Here is a 20,925-nt window from a genome sequence, read left to right on the forward strand (position 1 = left end):
TGCGTATGGCAGACTGAATTCGAGAGTTCGAGTGAGAATGAAAGAATATAAAAGTGTGAGAGTTTGAGTGAGTCTCAATATGAATGTGTTAAGACTTGTAATAAACCAATGTGGGATTACATATTTCATATATTCTTGGCCCAGGCACAGATTGAAGTAAAGAAATATTCCAGAACAAGAAAGAATTCCGTACTTGGGCAGGCACAGACCTATGCAGTTCATGAGGTTATAATTGCTCTGCATTACCGTGTAGTTTTCAATCATCAAATACAAAGATCCACCCACCCTTGAACTAACATGGTAATATTTTCTTTAGGTTTTCTATGCTAATAATTTCCAAAATAACTGCCCTGCCCTGGTATTACTTTTTTGGTAACCTTTGCTTTTTGGGCACTAGTCAGCGTGACGGTAATGCTACACCTGAAATAACGTAATGTTCCTTTGTAACTGAAACAACAGGGATAAGCACTGGATTTTTTTCATAGTCATAGTGAAAAACACCCTACTGGGCCTCTGATCTATTTTTGGGACATTTTTTTATGGTCTGTAAGATTTGTATTTGAGGTTTAATGTATAAAATACATCACCGTCTTGATTTCTACATTTTAAGCTGGCCAAAGACTCAAAGATATAGTCATAAGAAACCTTGTACCATCTATGGGCTCAGAATAATCGTCCCGACTTTCTTCATACCATGGCGAGAGATCATTAAGTCGATCATACATCCTATTAGGATGTATATGAGGAGCAGAAAAACACAATGCCCTGTAAATAGAATATAAATGAGGATCAAATAAGAATAAGGGATTACTTTACAAACTACAAAAAAATTAATGAAAAATGATTTCCAAGTAAAAAGTACTATTATTAAAACAGAGAAAAGGGACACTATAGAAACTGGCCTTCCTTTAGTATAGAGCTTTCTAGATAACCCTGATAAGGGATCCCACTCTTATTGCATACAAAATGATTGCCTTATTGCAAATAAATCCATATTTTACTATAACTGAAGAGAACATCCTCTATCCTCTCCTATACACTAGCTGAAACAAAAAAGAAATACATGCACGGTATCCGTTACACAAAAAGTTCCGAATTACGGAATGAATATGTCCAAAAGATTCTATTATTATTATCAAATAATCCAGATTTTTAAAAATGATTTCCTGTTTCTCTGTAATAATAAAACAGTAGCTTGTACTTGATCCAAACTAAGATATAATTAATCCTTATTGGAAGCAGCCTATTGGGTTTATTTAATGTTTAAATGCTTTTCTAGTAGACTAGATCCAAATTAGGGAAAGATCTGTTATCCAGAAAACCCCAGGTTCCAAACATTCTTGATAACCAGTCCCATCAGTGCAAGAGCTTTAGGATATCAGCAGCTGAATGTCACTGGCACAGGTAAAAAAATCATAATGACTCACTGAACAGCATGAAACCACCAGGGCTTGGAATTTACACTCCAAAGAGCTCATGCACACAGCTGCACTGAATTCTACGGACATGTAAACCCCCCAAGCTCGTCTCTGTATTTCACAGGATATTCTGAAACCCTTCACTGTAGTGGTAACTCATTGACAAAGGATTACATCTGGGAACCTCAGCCCCTTTAATCTTATGGCTAACTACATCCAACATAAATGTTTATTGTGTGTATATAGATAAATAGATTTACTGCACCCTCTTTGGAAGATATAAAGATATTAGAAGCTGATCTGCTTATATGTTATTTGCTATAGGTCACCATTGTGTTAATTCGTCTGTATGTGGTCGACAGCTCTTAACAGTCAAACACATTCATTTATTAAGGAGTCATTAAAATCTCATTCAGGGAGGAAGAATTGAAATTTCTAACACCTGAACAAGGTTTTACCAAGCTGTAACTACTATTACTGCTCAGCATAAATTACTGAGTAATGATAAATTAGCCCTGAAGTGTCAATGACTTCATTAAATAGTGTCATTAAACAGTTACCTTTCACTTGACTTGTTTGCTTCTGCTTACCATTGCTTCACTCTTATATTTTTCCTCAAAAATATAAAATGCCCTAAAAGAGACTGCTTGTTCCTTTCATAAAAAGAACCATTATCAAATCTGATTTATTGGAACATTTTCCTTGATTACAGGCAGAGGTAAGGTACATTTTGCAACCACAAATCTAGTAAATCAAGTCATGCATTGAAACTCAACTTTTTATCACTATATATATATATATATATATATATATATGTGTGTGTGTGTGTGTGTATGCATATATATATATATATATATATATATTATATATATATATATATATATATATATATATATATATATATATATATATATATATATATAAATTCTACCAACTCCCAAACCCGAATGCCCTCAATTTACCTATAAATCCAAATTTAAAAAAAAAGCATGTGCAGGAAAAAGTCATGACAAAATTGTGCGTCAAATCCAATCATGCAACTATTTCAAAACACAACTTTTTAGATTTGACGCCGGGGAAAAACTAGACTTTTTTCCGGATTATTGAATGAAAACCAGCCAGAAACCCCTCAAAGATCATGAAGGCAAAAAACATCTTCAAATTGCTTCAGTGCCATTGCCTTTTACATGATATTGACAGGTTTTAGCTGGAGCATTTTCAGATTTGGATTTTTAGCAGCTTTGGAGCATAATAAATCTCAAAAAATTTAAGTTCTTTTTCCTCTAAAAATTCTGGGGTTTCCACTTTAAAACCATCTGCCATTGCATTTTTTTGCAGGAGTAAGTATGCACTAAACTAGGACAAGAGGTGGACCGACCAACCCAGCTGGGAATGGCCGACCAGGCCAAGGCAAGTGAGCGGTTAACTGGGGGCACAGAGAGCTGATCTGACGGGGATACCGGTGTAGACAAGTCTGTGGGAGTACCATCTCCGTCTCTTGCAGAGAATGCAAGCATGCCCAACCCAGGAACAACGACTACTATAACTTTTTTACTAACTGGCCTCCCTAACTCCCATCTATCCTAACTACAGTCTGTATTAAATACTGCTGCCAGAATTCTCTTCCTCTCATCCAAGAGTGTACAGGCCCCTTCCCTGCTTAAGTCCTTATCATAACTTCCCATAAAACAAAGAATAACTTACAAACTCCTCCTGATAATCTTTAATACCCTTCAATTCTCTTGCACCTGCACACTTGTCTATCCAAATGTTCCTGGCCAACTTCTCCCCTCCTCTCAGAGCATCTGCTTGGCTGTACCACCCACTACTACTGCTGTTTCCAGCCTTAAACCCTTTTTAACCAATGTGTCTGTAACTTACCCTCCCATTTAGATTAGAAATTCTAGGGGCAGAGACCTCCATCATCTTATATTCATGACACTAAGCTCGTAATCTTTATTGTAATTTGTACTTATTTGTTTTTTAATGACCACCTGTTTGTTCTATACATTTATTGTTCTTTTGCACAGTACTGATTAATCAAGTAGCACTATATAATTAAAACTATACAATACAACATACAGCCCATAAGTTATTAGTATGTATTTAATACTAAATCCTGCCACGAGGTGGAGCATGCTGTGAAGCAGGAGAAAGCACTTTCTGCTAAAATCTTAAAGGCCATTGGTGCAGAGGCTCCAGGTATCACTGAGGCCAGCCCTCTCAACTTACTTGTCATACCCCTTGAGTACTGCCTCCATATACATAGTGTAGCCCTCCAGTTGCTGATTGGCCTATCTTTGTTCCATGGTCTGTTCTTCTGTTAGTCATTTTAATCAGCCCTTCTCACAATAGGGTTCTGGACGCATTTCATGCTTTCCTCAGCAAGTCCTAAGAAGTCTGACGATTTTTGTTTTTTAATTAGAATTTGTTTAGAAAAGTATGAAATGCTTCAGCATGAGTTTAAAGCGTAACTCTTAATAAATAACTTCATAATAAATAAATTATTTACTAGAATCCTAGTCCAGAGCAGCTCCTGTAGCTGAAGGCATAGGGTGGTGCATCTAGAGGTCTCCACTTTTCATAAGAGGGGGGGCTATCACAGCTTTCTCTTTCTTTGAATTAGAATTTCAGGGGCATATTTAATAAAGAGTAAACTCAATTTCACCCTTTGATTAATATTACCTTGAAATGTTATTATTGGAGGGGGGAGGGTAAGTATAAGTATAAACAATTGTCTGCCTGTCACTAATGTTGTTGGGACAGTGCAGAGAGGTCAGGGATCAGATGGCAGCTGGGCTGGAAGCAATTGCCTTAAGCTAAGCAAGTGAGGAAGAAACCAAGAACCATGAGTAACTCAATGTGTGCAACACACAAAGAATACAACCCAATGCTCTCACAGCAAACCCAAACATTGAAACTATTGAAAAGGAAAGAGCACCACAGTATGAGCAGCACACAGCCCTCATGTGACAATCACATGCCTTCCTACGTATGGAAGTAAATAGACAGTAGTCCACCAGCATCTGACAAACCCCCAATAATAACTACATATAAACCTGACAATGATCCCCTAAACCATTGGTTCCCCAACTGCGGGGCTGGGCTCCATGGTGGGATGTGGAACAGTGGTTAGGTGGGGCCCAACCTGTCTTTTGTTTTTTTATATGCCTCTGATATAAAGTGGGCTTAGGGCTTGTGTTTCTATATTTTGTTCTAACAATGGGTGGTCAGCTTAAGCAGCAATGGTTTCGTATACAGTAAAACCTCAATTTTAAGTACCCTGATTTTAAGTTTTCCCCCATTTTACATTTTTTTTATTTGTGGTCCCACCATTTTATAATGCATTTCAATGGGTGCATTTCCCTGATTTTAAGTAATGTTTTCCTGGATTTTACATCTAAATTGTGTCCTGATGTTCCCAAAAACTGCTTTTTTTCCTCTACGAATGTTATTATTTGTGAAATAGAGGTTTAAAATACTAACCAGATGTATATTTTGCCATGGTTCTGCCTGTAAATGGTCAATTCCAACGAGTCTCTGCCCCTTATACAGTCCTGCACCAATCACTTATTGCTTTAGGTTGTGTATGTGACTGACATAGGCCTTGCACATGTGTAATATTGCTTAACCCTTGTTATTAACACAGTAAATATCTCAAAGTAAAACCGACTCCTGTGCTTATATCCTTTCAACACATTTCCCTGATTTAAAATTTTTCTGGATTTTACATAATTTTTTCCTGGTAAAATAGGGTGCTACTGTGTACCATTTGGTGTTTGTGCAGCAGATGCTGATGGACCACTCTCTATTATATGTAGGGAAGCATGTGATTGTCACATACTGTGGTGGGCTTTCCTTTTCAATAATGCTGTAGTTGTGTTTGTGGAGATGTATTCATGGTCCTTCATTTCTTCCTCATCAAATGTTGCACCTGAATGGAAACATGTTGAAACCCAGATGAAGATATGTATCACATTAGGCCCCAGAAGGTACCACAAAATCAGGGGGGGAACCCTGGCATATAACATATCAACCTGACTAGGTGGTTGGGTTAACACATTGGCACCTCCTCACCCCATGGTTACAAGACACCACCCTGTCACAGGGTTGCCAGGTTGGCAGTTTTCCAGCCAAATTGGGCAACTAATTTAAAAGCCCAGGCGGATTTTGAAAGTACAAACTAGCCAAGGTACGGATTTGGGCTACTTTTAGGGCCTTTGGCTTGTTTTTTACTTTGGAAACCAGCCAAAGTTTTCTTGCCCTAAGGTGCCAAGCCTGTGTCTACCAATTGGGTAATGTAGTTTTTGTTTAAGAATTTGCCAACTGCTAAGTTTAATGTAAGACTACAATACACAGCATGCGATGGGACTGACATGTCTAGAAGTCAGGAGTTAGCAGATATTGGGCTCTGTACCCCAGTCTCCCGTCACTCTTAAGCATTCTCGCCCTATACCTCCTGGGGCCCCTGCTCTGTAGTTACGCCCCTGGTGAAGGGCGACTCTGTCCCATTTTGCTTCGTGGAAAAATATGTGAAACAGCGAAAATGTTAAAAAGGCATATTTTCACATATATTTGTTTATTTTTTAGACTTTTTTTTTCATATTGTGCTATTTTTGGGCTATTTTGAAGTGCCTCTTGGCTAGTTTTTTGGGCTGGTTTTGTAGCTGGCTGGTTTTGAAAATTAGACCTGACAACCCTGCCCTGTCAGTAGCGGCTGAAGGGAAGAGCCACCTCACAATGTGGAATGTGTAGACCCCAATGAGAGCAACATTGCGACCCTGTTCCAGTGAGCATGACCCACTTTACCTCTTGTTTTGCTCAGTATTATCAAGCTACGTGTATTTACCATCTTCTCATTGCCCTCTGACTGGCACAAGCAAAGCATCTGAGGTGCAGCTGAGCCCATGCCACGTGCCAATACACCTGCCTCAGCTCAGACGGAACAAAATTTCCCCCTGAAAGGTTTTGCTAAATAAATAGAGCACTGGCCTAAGATACTGACGCCTCCATTCCCCCAGCTGTGCCTCCCAAAAAGGAGCTGCAGTGCCTCCCGCCAGTGTGTGAGCCGCCTGCCTGACAGACAGGGAGAGACAGGGAAGTGGAGCTGCAGTAGCAGCAGCAGTGAGTCATGGGTGGGAGGAGGAGGAGGAGGAGTGGAAGAGGAGGGAGACAGATACACACACACATTATACACACACACATTATACACACACACGTCCCAGCTCCCCAGCAAAGCAACGTGCATCTCTGGGCAGAAGGCACAGGGTCGGCGTGTAGCCCGCTCCTCTATGAAGGTAAGTGGGACAATAGCTGAGGCGGCTGTGTGCATTGAGGGGGGCATTGGAGACAATGATTATGCCATCTCCCTGGCTGCGCGTGGGGATTAGTGTTTGCAATGAAAAGCTTTGGATTGCTCGCTTGTCAGGTTGGGATCTGCTGCTGTGTATGAGTGTGGCACGCCGGGGTGTATCTGGCAGATGATCCGGACTGGCATCTCCAACCTGCGGCATTTTACAGTGGATGGAACTAGCACCCCGGGGGCACGTGAGGAATTGCGCCATCGGATTGTCTCTCTTATGCTCGAGCCTCTGTTGCCAGGAAGGTGCAGCAATGCCCGGAGGACATGAGGGTGCGCAGTGCCAGGCGAGAACCGCATGGAGTTCTTAGAGAGCTTTGAAAACAAAAGGCAGCCTGTCATAGAACATAATGTCTGTCAGTGGAGAACACCCTGCTACATACATCTGCTCAGCCAATCGCCACTATTCTGCAGGGCTAAGCATTCCCAGTGACTGGCACAACAAGGCTAGTAGCAGGGCTACAGGCTGCAGGGCAATGAATTCTCTGAGTGCTGGGCAGAAGGAATGCAGGGACAAGGTGATTCGTTGCTGGGGATGGCCATGCTTGAATCCTACTGGCTCCCACTTTACATGTTTATCTTACAGCCACAACAACCGCTGGACCAATGCAGCTTAGCCTTGCAGGGGCCCGAGACTGGTGCTGTGTAATGTAGTGCTAACAAAATACCCTGTGTAGATTGAGCATCTTCCCCTAAAATACCCTGGGTAGATTGAGCATCTTCCTCTAAAATATTGGGGTAGATTGAGCATCTTCCCCTAAAATACCCTGGGTAGATTGAGCATCTTCCCCTAAAATACGCTGTGTAGATTGAGCATCTTCCCCTAAAATACGCTGTGTAGATTGAGCATCTTCCCCTAAAATACCCTGGGTAGATTGAGCATCTTCCCCTAAAATACCCTGGGTAGATTGAGCATCTTCCTCTAAAATATTGGGGTAGATTGAGCATCTTCCCCTAAAATACCCTGAGTAGATTGAGCAGCTTCCCCTAAATTACCCTGGGTAGAATCAGCATCTTCCTTTAAAATACTGGGGTAGATTGAGCATCTTCCCCTAAAATACCCTGGGTAGATTGAGATGCTGCCCTTAAAATAGCCTGGGTGGGTTAAGCAGTTTAATAACGCTTGTGTACAGCATGTAAATTGCTATGTGCTAAGCAGTGCACACTGGGAGTTATTGGGCCTTTAGCTTAGGGGGTATTCCATTTGTTCTGCCCTGATTGATCCCTAGACCCGTTTTTTCCCTTTCAATAAGCCTTGCAGCATGCCAACTTAAAACTGAATTCTACAGAAAATATGGCAATCTGCAGCAAATCAAATCAAATCCCAAAACCCATCACGACTCCTTAATAAATACACTCTCTGATTTTCTTTCTGTGTTGTGTTGCTTTTTTTGCCCTGTTACTGGCTTCTAAGAAACAGGCATATTTGATTTCACCATCCCATAGTCGTTGCACACAAACAATGAGAGCCATTAAGTTCACGTAGCACGCAAAAATAGATTTACAGTTCCCCAGTTTTTTTCCCCTCACCCGCGTTGTATTTCATTACAATGTAAAACCATTTCCGAATACCAGCCTATCTGCTATATTACCTTTTTGGCAATGAATTGCATGTTTGATCCATTCTCCTGCAGTGTGCTCGTGGTTTATGGTTACACCGGCAAACTAGAGGCCTATGGGACATATTACATTACATATCTCCCCATTGTTAAAAGTCCCTTGTCTCTGATTGCTGCTGCTTGAGGAAATGCAGAAAGGCCTGTCCTTTCAGAAATAAATATTTAATCTGCATTGTCCCAATGTTTCCTATGGAATCATTTCACTTGAAAATGCCACCTTGTAAGTAAGTAATTTCTTCTAAAATTGTCAAAAGACTCTTGGGGGCAAATTCCCCAACACTTCGCCAGACGTAAATTTGCTAGGACAACGCTAATTCACGAAAGTGCAAAGTTGCGTCCAGGGCGCTGAACGCTGGCGAATTTTCGCTAGCGTTACTTTGGCAATCAAAGCGAAGTTGCACTAGCGTTGCCTAATTTGCATACGGCTATGATAAAGTTACATGGACGTATATGTTGCAGCAAATACATTACACTACACAAGTCCAGGGAACCTTATTAAATAAAATAAAGTTGTTATAATGCCCTACACATGAGCCCACTGTATAGTTTATGTTCCATATGTTAGAAAATCGAGGGGGAACCCGATTATCCAAAAAAAAAAAAGGTACGGACCTTTGCAGGCTATCACTCAGAAAAAATGAAAAGACGCCAGCGTTTTTTGGGACGTAGAAAAATTTTGCACTAAAAATTGAGGAAGTCCTATGCACTCCATTGCACTTCACCTGGTCTGAGCTGGTGAAGACAAGCCTGGCGAATGAGGTAACGCTCAGTAAAATCCGCATCTTAGTGAATTTGCGGACTTACGTTCGTTTGCCAGAGTGAAAATTAGCCTGGCGTTAGAGTCCAAAGCAACGCTAGCGTCTATCTTCTTCGCTAGCGAAATGACGCCTGCGGCCGTTAGGAAATTGGCAAAGTTCCGAAATGAAGTCACTCTGGAGAATTTTCGCTAGCGTTAGTCACTTCGCCCTTTAGGGAATCTGCCCCTTGGCAATTCAGTTACTGCTAGAGCTTTCCACATGTGAATCGGGCAACCGGTACTTGATGAAGTGTTTCTGTATTGCCACCGTTTTACTATTGTAGCCAGGGAATTGGAACTAATGTGATAGCACCGTTTGTCAGCCCCTAGGGCATCTAAATTTGGATTTCCCAATCGGTGGAATTCAGGGCTGCATGGTTGTTTTAGAACTAAAGAGCATTGCAGCTTGGGCTCAGTCAAAGAATAAGTAAACCTTACAAATAAGTGAATGTGAAATTGATGAGGGGGGCTATTCTAAGCACGTCTGCAATGTACATTCATTATTTCTTTTATTTTAATTCCAAGATATTAAAGGATGTATGTACTGTTTATATGAATGAATTTGGTTACAGTGCCACCTGCTGGTCATTTTCCCACCAGTCTGACCACCAAGTAGTCAAAGGAAATTGTCAGGAGAAAGAAACAGACTGCACTGATGTTCTTCTGCTTAGGAAATATGTGAGAAAAGTTACCTGAGGTTTTTCATTTTTTTCCCAAGCAGAAGAACAGCCTCTTTCTTTCTCTTGACAACTTCCTTTGACTACTTGGTGGTCAGACTGGTATGAAAATGACCAGCAGGTGGCGATGTTGTAACAAAATTCATTCATATTAACAGTACATGCATCCTTTAATATCTTGGAATTAAAAGAAAGTAAATAATGAATGTACACTGCAGAAGTGCTTAGAATAGCCCCCTCATCAATTTTACATTGACTTATTTTAAAGGTTTACTTATCCTTTAACATTTCTGCACCAGTTATTAAAGAACATAAAGACAGTGTATATACACATATATAAACAGGTATTGGTCCTGTTGTGCATAATGTTTGGGATCTGGGAGTTTTCGGGTAAGATGTCTTTCTGTAATTTGGGTCTCCATACTTTAAGTTTACTAAAACATCTTTTAAACATTTAATAAACCCATTAACATTGTTTTGCATCCAATAAGGATTAATTGTATCTTAGTTAGGATTAAGTACAAGGTACTATTCTGTTATTACAGAGAAAATTGGTTTCTGTATAACAGATCCCATACACTAAACTGTGGCCTTGTTTATGTGCACGCCTGCTGCCCTAATAATAATTCTCAACTCTATATGGAAGCCAGTAGGATTTGCCAACTCTCACCCTCTTCCTGTAGAAAAATATATGATTCAAATTGGACAATAAGAACAGAGGATCAAATTATTTTTATTGGCATGATAAGTGGCACTTGTGTGTGTGTATATTGTAAAAGCCCTCAATGACTATTTGGTACTCTGTGTCTGAAACACCAGGGAGAGTGTTTTGTTAACACCAACTAAAGCCTGGATTCCAAACATTCCAGATAAAAGAGTGCATACTCTTTGAGTCTAGTGTGCACCACACAAAGTTTTCTGTGCACACACAGAAGTAATACATGGATACACAATGTTAAAAAAGTAGCACACAGACCACAAAAAAGATGGAACAGGATACATTTATTGCCCACAATGTGAATAGCTGGTAGATAGCTTTGTTTTAAAACTAGTATATCATTATACTTTTTTTCATCCACCTTTCTTCAACAGTGTTGACTGTTATATGGCAGATACAGTAATATCTTCAGCAAAGGATAGAATTCATGTTTAGCCAATGAAGCAATAAGAGGTTTATGGTACAGTATTAATACACACATTGTAATCTAGTATTAATCTAGGATCTGATTCAGTTGCCATAATGGAGTCATGAAAGGATTTTAACCTTCTGGGCTAAAGACGAGATTACTCCAGATTCCTGTGCTTTCACTGAATTATTTAACTGATGGGTTGAACTATACTGTATATCATCCACTATGTTGCCATATAATATCCTACTTTCTTGTCATGTTTGTTTTTGCCACAGCCTGCTTTGAAGACCTGCTTGAAATGTAATTTGGTGAGAAGCATGTAAGAACAACAGCATTTATGTTTAGAAACTCCGAATGATAGAAACACACTGAGATATATATTAGTCACCATGCACATTGTGTTGCAGTGCTGAAATAAACATGATGAAAACGGAAGCTCAAGAGAGATCAAACCTTCGGAGTGCTTCACCACACAGGAATGCTTACCGAACTGAGTTTCAGGCATTGAAAAGCACATTTGACAAACCAAAATCAGATGGAGAGGAAAAAGCAAAGAATGAGGGGGACCCTCCTCAAACCCAACAAACAAGGGGAAGGAGATATGGATCTAATGTCAACAGAATCAAAAACTTATTTATGCAGATGGGAATGGAGCCAAATGACAACAATGGAGTTCCTGCAAAACACAAACCCAAGGCTTCGCCTTCATCGCCTCAACGGAGGGCAAAGTCAAAGGCAATTGTAGAAAAGATAGACAACTCTGATGGAAAACTCAAGAGTACTGTGTCTGAAAGGATTAGCCGCTTTGACGCCATCGACGGCCCTTCTTATTCCAAGTTTACAGAAACCAGAAAGAAGTTTGAGCACAATTTACAGGAGACAGAGCATTCTAACCATTTGTCATCAAGGAAAGAGAGAAGGGGCTCAGAGGATCTTCTGGATGAAGGGCATGGAAGTAAATCTAATAGGGGTAGCAGTGATTCTTTGGACAGTCTCAGTTCAAGAACTGAGGCCTTATCACCAACTGTCAGTCAGCTAAGTGCTGTGTTCGAAAACAGTGATCCACACAGTCCAAATGTGGTGGAGAAAGCTGAAAACAGTGAAGATTACTCATTGACTGGTCATTATCCATTAAATATTACACCTTCCTCCGTTAGAGATTATGAAGGCTATGGCAATGCAAAAGATCCGAATTCATGGTCTCCCACAGGAGACAATGACACAGACTCCTTTGCTGAGATCAGTCATCAAAGAGCTTCTTCAAAAGAAGATTTAACATTTAATGTTTCTCCAGTGAAAAAAGAGGTAAAAAGAGAAAGTGTGGGCTGCAGTACATCTAATGATATGGTGTCTAGGAATGAATCTCAGGACAGAGGTCGTGATGAGAAAAAAGATGGACACAGTGCGGAACAAATTGTTCAAAAAGGGGAACATACAAAACAGCAAAACAATTTGTCCGAAGATTCTCTAAATGATTTTGATAGGACTAAGTTAGAAGAAACAAATTCTGAAAAGGGCCAGAATTTTCCAGCTGAAAGAACTTCTGGTGCCCCAACATCTCAAGATGTTGGTACAAGCATGAGCGATGGAGTTGGAGAAGTCAATAACTTGTCACCTGCACAGACATTTGAAACCTCTGACTATAATGTATATAGAGTCCGGTCAAGGTATAACACAGACTGGGAAGAAAATGAGCAAGACGAGGATGAGGACAGTGATGAAAATAAATCTTATGAGCCAGATATGGAGTTTATAGAAATTCCTGGGTTACCCGAGGAAGAAGAAGTGCCTCATCAAAGAAAGATACGATTTAGCAAATCTCTGATCAAAGTAAGTGTATTTTATCATTTTTTGTTATCCAGTGTTTATTTACGTTGCATTGAAAAATTCAAAATTTTGTGCTGTGTTATCGTTTTAAATTTTGTTCCATCTAAGTCATTCATTGGATGTAGAAAACTGTAGAAAATCAGGAATTGAAAGCAGAACTATAATTATGCCACAAAAATCTTGTATTAACTTCTTCCACCATATATATCACTGACATTTTATGGGCCTTTAAAAGTTTACACAAAATAGACTGCTTTCATGGTCTTGGTAGACAGGGGGTTTAATCTTTGGTTCACAATTCCGTTGTGATAAAAGCTAAATTTAGTTGCAGTAATCTTGTGTTTTCTTTGAATTATGCCTTTAGTGCATCTAGAAAAAATATCGTTTGCTTCCCTGTCTGATTTTTTAAAGTCCTACTTTATACACAACATTTTCATATGCCATTGGTTACTGCTACAGACCAATTGTGAGATGCTGTTGGCTTTGTTTTCTTGTTTTGCTGCGTGTATTAGCTAATGAAAATACTTGCATTCTTTTACATTTAAACATGTTCCTTCAGTACAAACGATACCTTTTGTGTGAATAGACATTTGTCACACTTCTAGCATCTACACATGTTTTCATACAAAGACTTAGGGCTCGGTTGTTTATGTTCTAAACCATTTATTGGAATAGTTTCTCTTAGTGGTGACAACATTGCTGAACATACGGTAAAAAATGTAGGACTGCTACCTTAATCCTGAGACTAGACTCTAGTATGGAATTATATAACACAGGAATATGTGCTGGAAAGGAATGCAGAGCAATGCGAAGAAATGTCAATTATTTAGGGGGTTATTTAAGAAACCGAAGGCAAAAATCCCGAAAAATGTGTTGTTATTTTTTTTTTTTTTTATAAAATCTGACTTTTAAAAAATCATGAATTTTTTGGAATTTATTAAACCCCAAGCACTGAAAAGTCAGTATCAGAAAATCCAGCATCTCATCCCTGTCGAGGTTGCATATAAGTCAATGGGAGAAGTCCCAATCATTTTTTGATGTGCGATGGGTTTTGTGCAATACCCCAAAGTTTTCGGGCAAAAAAGTACAAGACATCAGAGTTTTCGGGTGAAAAATCCGGAAAAATCGTGAAAAACTGTTTTTTTCAGGGAAAATGTAATATTATATAAGTGTAAAAAACCCGAGCGGATTTGATCAGCGTTTGTAACAGAAAATGTTGAGATAAGATCAGACTTTGATAAATAACCCTCTTAGTATGTCGATGATTCTAGTATAGCGAGAATAACACTGATGGTGGCAAACATGGTATACTTGGTATAAATATAATCTTTCCAAATATCTGCAAACAATTCTTCCACTGAAATTGTGAGATTTTTAAGGTATATGTCTTCCATGTATTTTGATTACAAATTTGGTGGCTTATAACACCATCAACCCTTGTGGCTGTTGAAGGGAAAATATTCCTCCGTTTTTGACTTGAGCTTATTCAGTTGGGTTTTCTACTGAATGTCCATATATAAAATATATATTTTATTTTTTAACACAGACATACCTGATTTTGCAGATTGAAATGCAAACTTTTTACTCTGACGAACCAATTCACAACATCCGTAGAGTATAATATAATATAAGTTTTATGTACACCTTACTGGAGAGATTCACATGTATCTTGTAGCTTTTTGAGAAACTAGGAAAAATTTTATATTTTTCTGTGAAACTTGATGCGCACTTGATGCACGGTGGTGCACTGGACACAGGACAAACAGGACAAAAACCACTCCCAACCAGGTTAAAAATGTCATTCATGTTGGTGACTCCTTTCAGCACTGGCTAATAAGGAATTATAGAGTAACCGTCCACAATCTGAATTTACAATTTGTTTGGGCTGTCGTCCCAGATGAACAGCTCAATGAAATGAGGCCAGACACAAGTAAGGACACTTGTATGGTATCATTGTCTGTTTATTGTGCACACAATCACATTGTTTATATGAATGTAGCTTTGCCGTGTTTATGGCCACTTCTGTAACATACCGTATGTATTAATTTCATTTAATTTCTGTTGTGCTGGCTCAGTGGCAACAATAACTTACTGTATAAACATTTAAGAACATATCATTTAGGTATATCCATAAATATAACCAGTATCAGCAGTGTTCTGCTGTGGTTCTTATCATGTTTTTGTCTTCTAGGTGTCCAAACTAACGTAAAAAGGACTCCCCATAAGCACAATCCAAACCTACACTGTCCAGATAAGACTACATTTGTGTCAGGTTACTTTAATTGCTGCTTTTCGTTTAAAATAGACATATATTCACACAGAAATTAAAGAGTGGTTCACCTTTAACTTTTAGTATGTTATAGAATGACCAGTTCTAAGCAACTTTTCAATTGGTCTTCATTATTTATTTTGTATGGTTTTTTAATTTCCCTTCTTCTTCTGATTCTTTCTAGCTTTCAAATGGGGGGTCACTGACCCCATCTAAAAAGTCTCTTATGACTGACCAGTTCTAAGCAACTTTTCAATTGGTCTTCATTATTTATTTTGTATGGTTTTGTAATTTCCCTTCTTCTTCTGATTCTTTCTAGCTTTCAAATGGGGGGTCACTGACCCCATCTAAAAAGTCTCTTATTCAAATCAGCGCATGTTTGCTAGGGGAATTTGGACCCTAGCAACCAGATTGCCAAACTGCAAACTGGAGAGCTGCGGAATAAAAAGCTTAATAACTCAAAAACCACAAATAATAAAAAAATTAAAACTAATTGCAAATTGTCCTAGACTATCCCTCTCTACGTCATAATAAAAGTTAACTTAAAGGTGAACAAACCCTTTAATACATCAACCAGTAGACATCACGTAAAGCAGATGAGGGAGAAAATTGGGTCCAAAAGAGGATTAGACAAATAAAAGTACAGCAAGAGGAGGCATGGGAGCAGGAGAATGCCTGATTAAAGGATTGTAGTTATAGAAATGCACATGTTACAGAGCTTTCCAAGAATTGATTTATGCAATTAATTTGTAAATCAACAAGGAGAGCTCTACAATACGATACCCTTTTAACATTCACATTGTATTAGGTGAGTAAGCCTATCCCATTGTTATCTGTAAGCTGTCGTTTGCATTACTTTCTGTATTTTATACAGTACAGAACAGTATTGCTGGAGCCTACTGTTTCATTATGGAAACTTAAATTGAGGCCTTGGTAGCATGGGCTGTTCATCCACTTCATTGAACCGTTTAATCCTTTTGGAGGCAGCCATTACTGATACAAGAAAGGATAAAGCACCATTGATCATCTTTTTTTTAGTAGTCCAGGTCTTATAATGGAGGAATCATTAGGTCAAAGTTTTCCATCTACATCATGTCCAACTAGCCCCTTATCCAGTCCCTTGTATATGCAACTACAGATGGAGCCACAGTGGCTTGCACTCTACTGTACTGTACATACTTTTCCACATCAGGTACTGAATATTAATTTTCTCAAATGCTGTATTGAGCTGTGTACCTGTGTGTTGTTGAATCCCAGAAACCCATCCCTGTAGCATGCTCATTGGCTCAGCAGTGAATTATTTGGCATTTTGTGGAATGTGATCCCATGGGTTGAATGCTGGGTACATATGGTAGAAACTCACATGTAGCCACTTGTACAGTAGAATTTTTTTTGTTGCAAGCCATTTCAAACCCAAATGGTAGTTGTGGATGCTGAATACAATTCTATACAATTAATTTGTTAAATCTCATACTTTGCATGAAGGGATCTTAATGGGCAAATTGTACAGCAGACTTATTGTAGCCAGTGAAATCTTGTGTATACCATAGAAATGGGCTCAAAACAGACCAAATAGTAATGGTATCCATCTGATATGATGTATCTATAGGTATATTTACAACGTTGTACATATTATATATTGATTTGGAGGGGAGCCCTTTGGGTTGATGTAACTGAATATAGAGTTGCCAAATGTCCAATTTGAGCAGTGTCTATTTCTGATTATGCACCAGGCCTTTTTTTTCTTGAAGTTTCCCTGTTTTTGAAACTTCATCAGATGCACCAAAGGATTTCTATGGTTCTACAGTTAGTAACAACCCAACTTGGAACAAATATTTTGTATGCCATCGATGTTCAATGTTGAGTGTGTGATGTCCTAGTAATACATGCTTTGTGTGGCCTAGTGAAAGTTTGTGCTTGAAAGTAAATTTTAAAATGTTTGCAACAATGTTAGATATGTTATGGAAAGTGAAGTTTAAGGCATGGTGTGCCAGAAAGGGTGATTGTGGTCCTCTTAAGATCTGAACCAAAGCATTATCTACTGTCTATAACTTCATATGTTTATCCAACTAAGTCCATATATCAATTAAGGCCCCCATACACGGGCAGGTTAAAAAATCTTGTCAGATTGCGGCCGCTTCTGTGTGTTTATGCGGTCCCACGATCCGCCCGCCTGTTTCGGATGCATTATGATCCAATTGTTGGGCCCTAGGGCCCATGATCAGACCAGCCCGTTATCGTTCAATTCAATGTCGGCATATCGGGGGGAGATCGGCTTGTTTGGCGACATCGCCAGAAGAGCGGATTTCTACGTCTATGGCCACCTTTAGACAGTTTTGAAAATCCCATAGTGGGCCCAACCTCTGGTCAAGGGCCTTAGGGATAATCATGTCTGCAGATGCAGTGGGCAGTGTGTGATTTTCCTCCCAGTGAGTTGCATCTAAAACTTGCTTCCAAATGCACCCGGTGCATTTTTGCCACTTGCATGCCGAACACCGGAAATGACACAAGACTTTTAAAATAATTGCCCAATTTCCAATGAAACATAAGCAAAATGTGTCTATTTTAAATCAGACACACTGCACCAGGCACATAGCACAAGGATCAAACGCAGTACAGTTGCGTCTGATTTATGTGGGAAAAAATGTTGCATTGTGAAATTGCACTTTGCTCACTGCATCAGGGTAAGTCAATGAGCCCGCTAGAAGTGACTGTTGTCGGAATAGGAATAAGACTAGGAATAGTTCTAGGAATAGATCCAGAGAGAGCAGATATGTAGAAAGAAGTAATTAAATAGGATAAGGAAAGAGTATGCTTGACCAAGAAGTGAGGGTATTGGAGAAGTGGGTCCAACACGTCTGACTATACGTCAAGATGTTGAGCAAGAAAGAGAGACAGAGAGTGGGATAAACAAGGAAAGGAGATGGACAATTTTAGTTATGTTAGATAGGCAGAAGGAAGGAAGGAAGGAAGGAAGGAAGAAGACCAAGGAGATCCTGATTTGAGATGCTGCTGGGTGTAAAATTGGTTCTGGCTTTAAGATGTACAACATTTGCATCTAATTAAAAAAAAATTCAAGTAAAAGTGGAAAATGCAACTCTGTAGAGATGACTTGGTATCTAACTGATGGTCAACATACTTGACTTGGGTCATTGCAGTTTTCCTAACACTCACAAAGTGTGAGCATTCCCATAAATAGATTGAGGGTGATCAGAATCCAAATAGACAGGCAACATGGGTTGCAGTCACCAGAAGCCAAGCATACAAGTAGCAAGTATACAAGACCAAAGCTGTAATTGTGCCATTATCAGGAGTTTTTAAATAATCAACAATTTCAAAAAGACTTTTCTGGCTCAGGACATTTTTACTTTGCAAATGAAAAGCAGCTACTCTGGGAATTCTGCAGAAGCTATTAACTTCTCTCTCTGGTACAAACAGACAGATGGGGCTTTGTTTCCTCTCATTAGATACAGAGTTCAGTACAATGATTGTTATTTTCTCCAGTGGTCATATGAAGGAGCTTAATATTTGCTGAAAAAAATGCTGTGCATCTAAACATTATAATCTGTGTGTAGTGCACAGGTCTCCTGGGTTAGAGTGGAGCAGATGCTGAAATATGGCTATTTTTGTGCAGGAAAATCAATATCCTTTATAAATTTCCCATGAGGTACAGTACTTATAAAGGAACTGGTGCACGGTGTTCAGATACGGATGGCTTGGGTACTCATTAAATTTACTAAAGAGTGCTATACTTGGCATTCCTTATGGATTATAGAAGAAATATCAGCGTTCAGCCTTTTGGTTGTTAAGAACTACAATTCCCAGAAACCTTAGCTCATACCTTTCACTATAACGGGTGGTTCCAAGGGGTGCAATGAAAACTATTTTAATTGTTTCTCCCTACATTGCCAAACTTACAACAGCTGCCATATAAAAATGGTCTAAATAAAATATCGGTAAACGTATACAATTGGGTTGTATGACTTTAAGCAAAATTTAATTTGTTCAGTAAACATTATATACTGGATCATTTTGTCTCAAAAAAGCATAGCTTTCCATATTGATCTGCATTGTTCTTCCATCAATAAATCATTACACGGCAGTAATCATATACCTAACTAATTAACTAATGTTCTAAGACACAAGGGCACATCGACATGAGAAAAATTGGAAACAATCAAATATGCCCAAATATTATAAAGCAGGGAAAGGCGTTCTGGCACATAGAGTATGCAGAAATTGTACATCAGATACAAGACTTTTGTCATTGTCTAAATTTCATAGTTGAATCAGTTGAATTGAAAATAATCATAAAAATGTTTCATATGTCCATAATCATCAGAGTTTAATTGGTCTGTATAAATTTACAGTGGTGCAGTGGTAAGTGATTCCACCTTCTATGTCTGGGGTCTTAGGTTCAATTCCGGCCATCTGCAAGGAGTGTGTATGTTCTTTCTTTGTCTTGCGGGTTTCCTCTTGGTGCTCTGGTTTCCTCCCATAAACATACAGACAGGTTAGTTGTCTCCTGATAAAATTCCATAGTGTGTGTATATCAGTGTAGGACTGGGACACCAGGGGCCCACCCAAAAATCTTGGACATAGCCCACCAATTAATCTTAGACCAGGGGCCCACTCTTTTTCCATCTATTTAGCCTCTTTGTTCTCATAGAAATAGAGAATGGCCATGAAATAAGCCAAATGTTTAGCAGCATGAGAGCCCACTTACACCTTGGCCCATCGGGACTTTTTCTAGTATCCTGGTGGGCCAGTCCGACACTGTGTGTGATAGAAACCTTAGATTCTAAATTCCATTATTACAGGGAATGATGCATAATCTGTGTTATGAGCTGCAGGTCTATGTAAACAATAATAATATTCACATTTGAAAGTCTAAACCTTTGATAATATTTTTGCTTGAAAGCATGTTGCAAGTAAACTACAGTTGCCACATGTCCAGTAGAAATTTGGTATGATGCCAGTACTATTAATCCGGAAGAAAAACATAGGAAGGGCGGTATTTTTTTTGGTAGCAAAGGTGCCAACCCCGATGGAAACTAACAGTGAAAAATGTATCTGTCTCAGTATAGGTTATAAATATAGACTGCAAAATAAAAATGACTCAACCAGTAATTATCAACCTCGTGCAGTAGCGGGTATTGTTCTCTCAGCAGCTATCTTGTGGCAGGTTCCTCGTTAGCTCTTGTCTTGGTATGTCTATATATCATATATACATACAATATTCACAAATATTGTCATTCTTGAGACATAAATTAGGCATAATGGACTTCATACTGTGGAACAGGAGAGTATTAGACATCTCCAAAGATTTCTGTGACCATATTAAAAAAAGCACTAACTTGTGCCTTTATTCATGTTTTCATGATTTTTTTGGACAGACATAATATCAAAGGCTATTGTGATACTAAACTCTATAGTTAGTATAGGTATGGGTATATAGAATTTATGTGAAAGTAGGGAGGGGTGTGTGTATGGATGCTGGGTTTTCGTTTGGAGGGGTTGAACTTGATGGTCTTTTTTCAACCGGATTTAACTATGTAACTATGTATGAACCCAAAGTGACTTTTATCTTTGGCCTTTGATACACCGTTGGCATGTTGGGATGTCTAAACTCCATCATCTCCCAGGAGCCAAACTCTTTTGAGGAAATTTATAAAAAGTTGCAAAGAGGAAAAACTATTTGCACAAATAAGAATAAAAACTCACTTTTTGAAATGTAATATTCTTCCTTAGACTCAAATGCATTGTAAATTCTAATTGCACATTGTACACTCTTTAAGGTCAGAGACACACGGTCAGGTTTGGGGAGATT

At 38.9% G+C, this 20,925-nt stretch overlaps 1 protein-coding gene across 2 annotated transcripts in view; it reads left to right on the plus strand.

The window, feature by feature from the left end:
* Positions 1–6,591: 6,591 nt before the first annotated feature.
* Positions 6,592–20,925, plus strand: part of ppp1r9a.S (1 S homeolog) — a 142,930-nt gene continuing 128,596 nt past the window's right edge. For both annotated transcript variants that reach the window (XM_018269190.2, XM_018269191.2), the window contains exons 1-2: positions 6,592–6,715; positions 11,275–12,829. In XM_018269190.2, coding sequence (XP_018124679.1) covers positions 11,420–12,829 — 1,410 coding nt within the window. In that variant the 5' untranslated portion in view covers positions 6,592–6,715; positions 11,275–11,419. The remainder of the gene's footprint in view (positions 6,716–11,274; positions 12,830–20,925) is intronic.

The sequence above is a fragment of the Xenopus laevis genome, chromosome 6S (assembly GCF_017654675.1).
Source record: "Xenopus laevis strain J_2021 chromosome 6S, Xenopus_laevis_v10.1, whole genome shotgun sequence".
Taxonomy (NCBI): Eukaryota; Metazoa; Chordata; class Amphibia; order Anura; family Pipidae; genus Xenopus; species Xenopus laevis.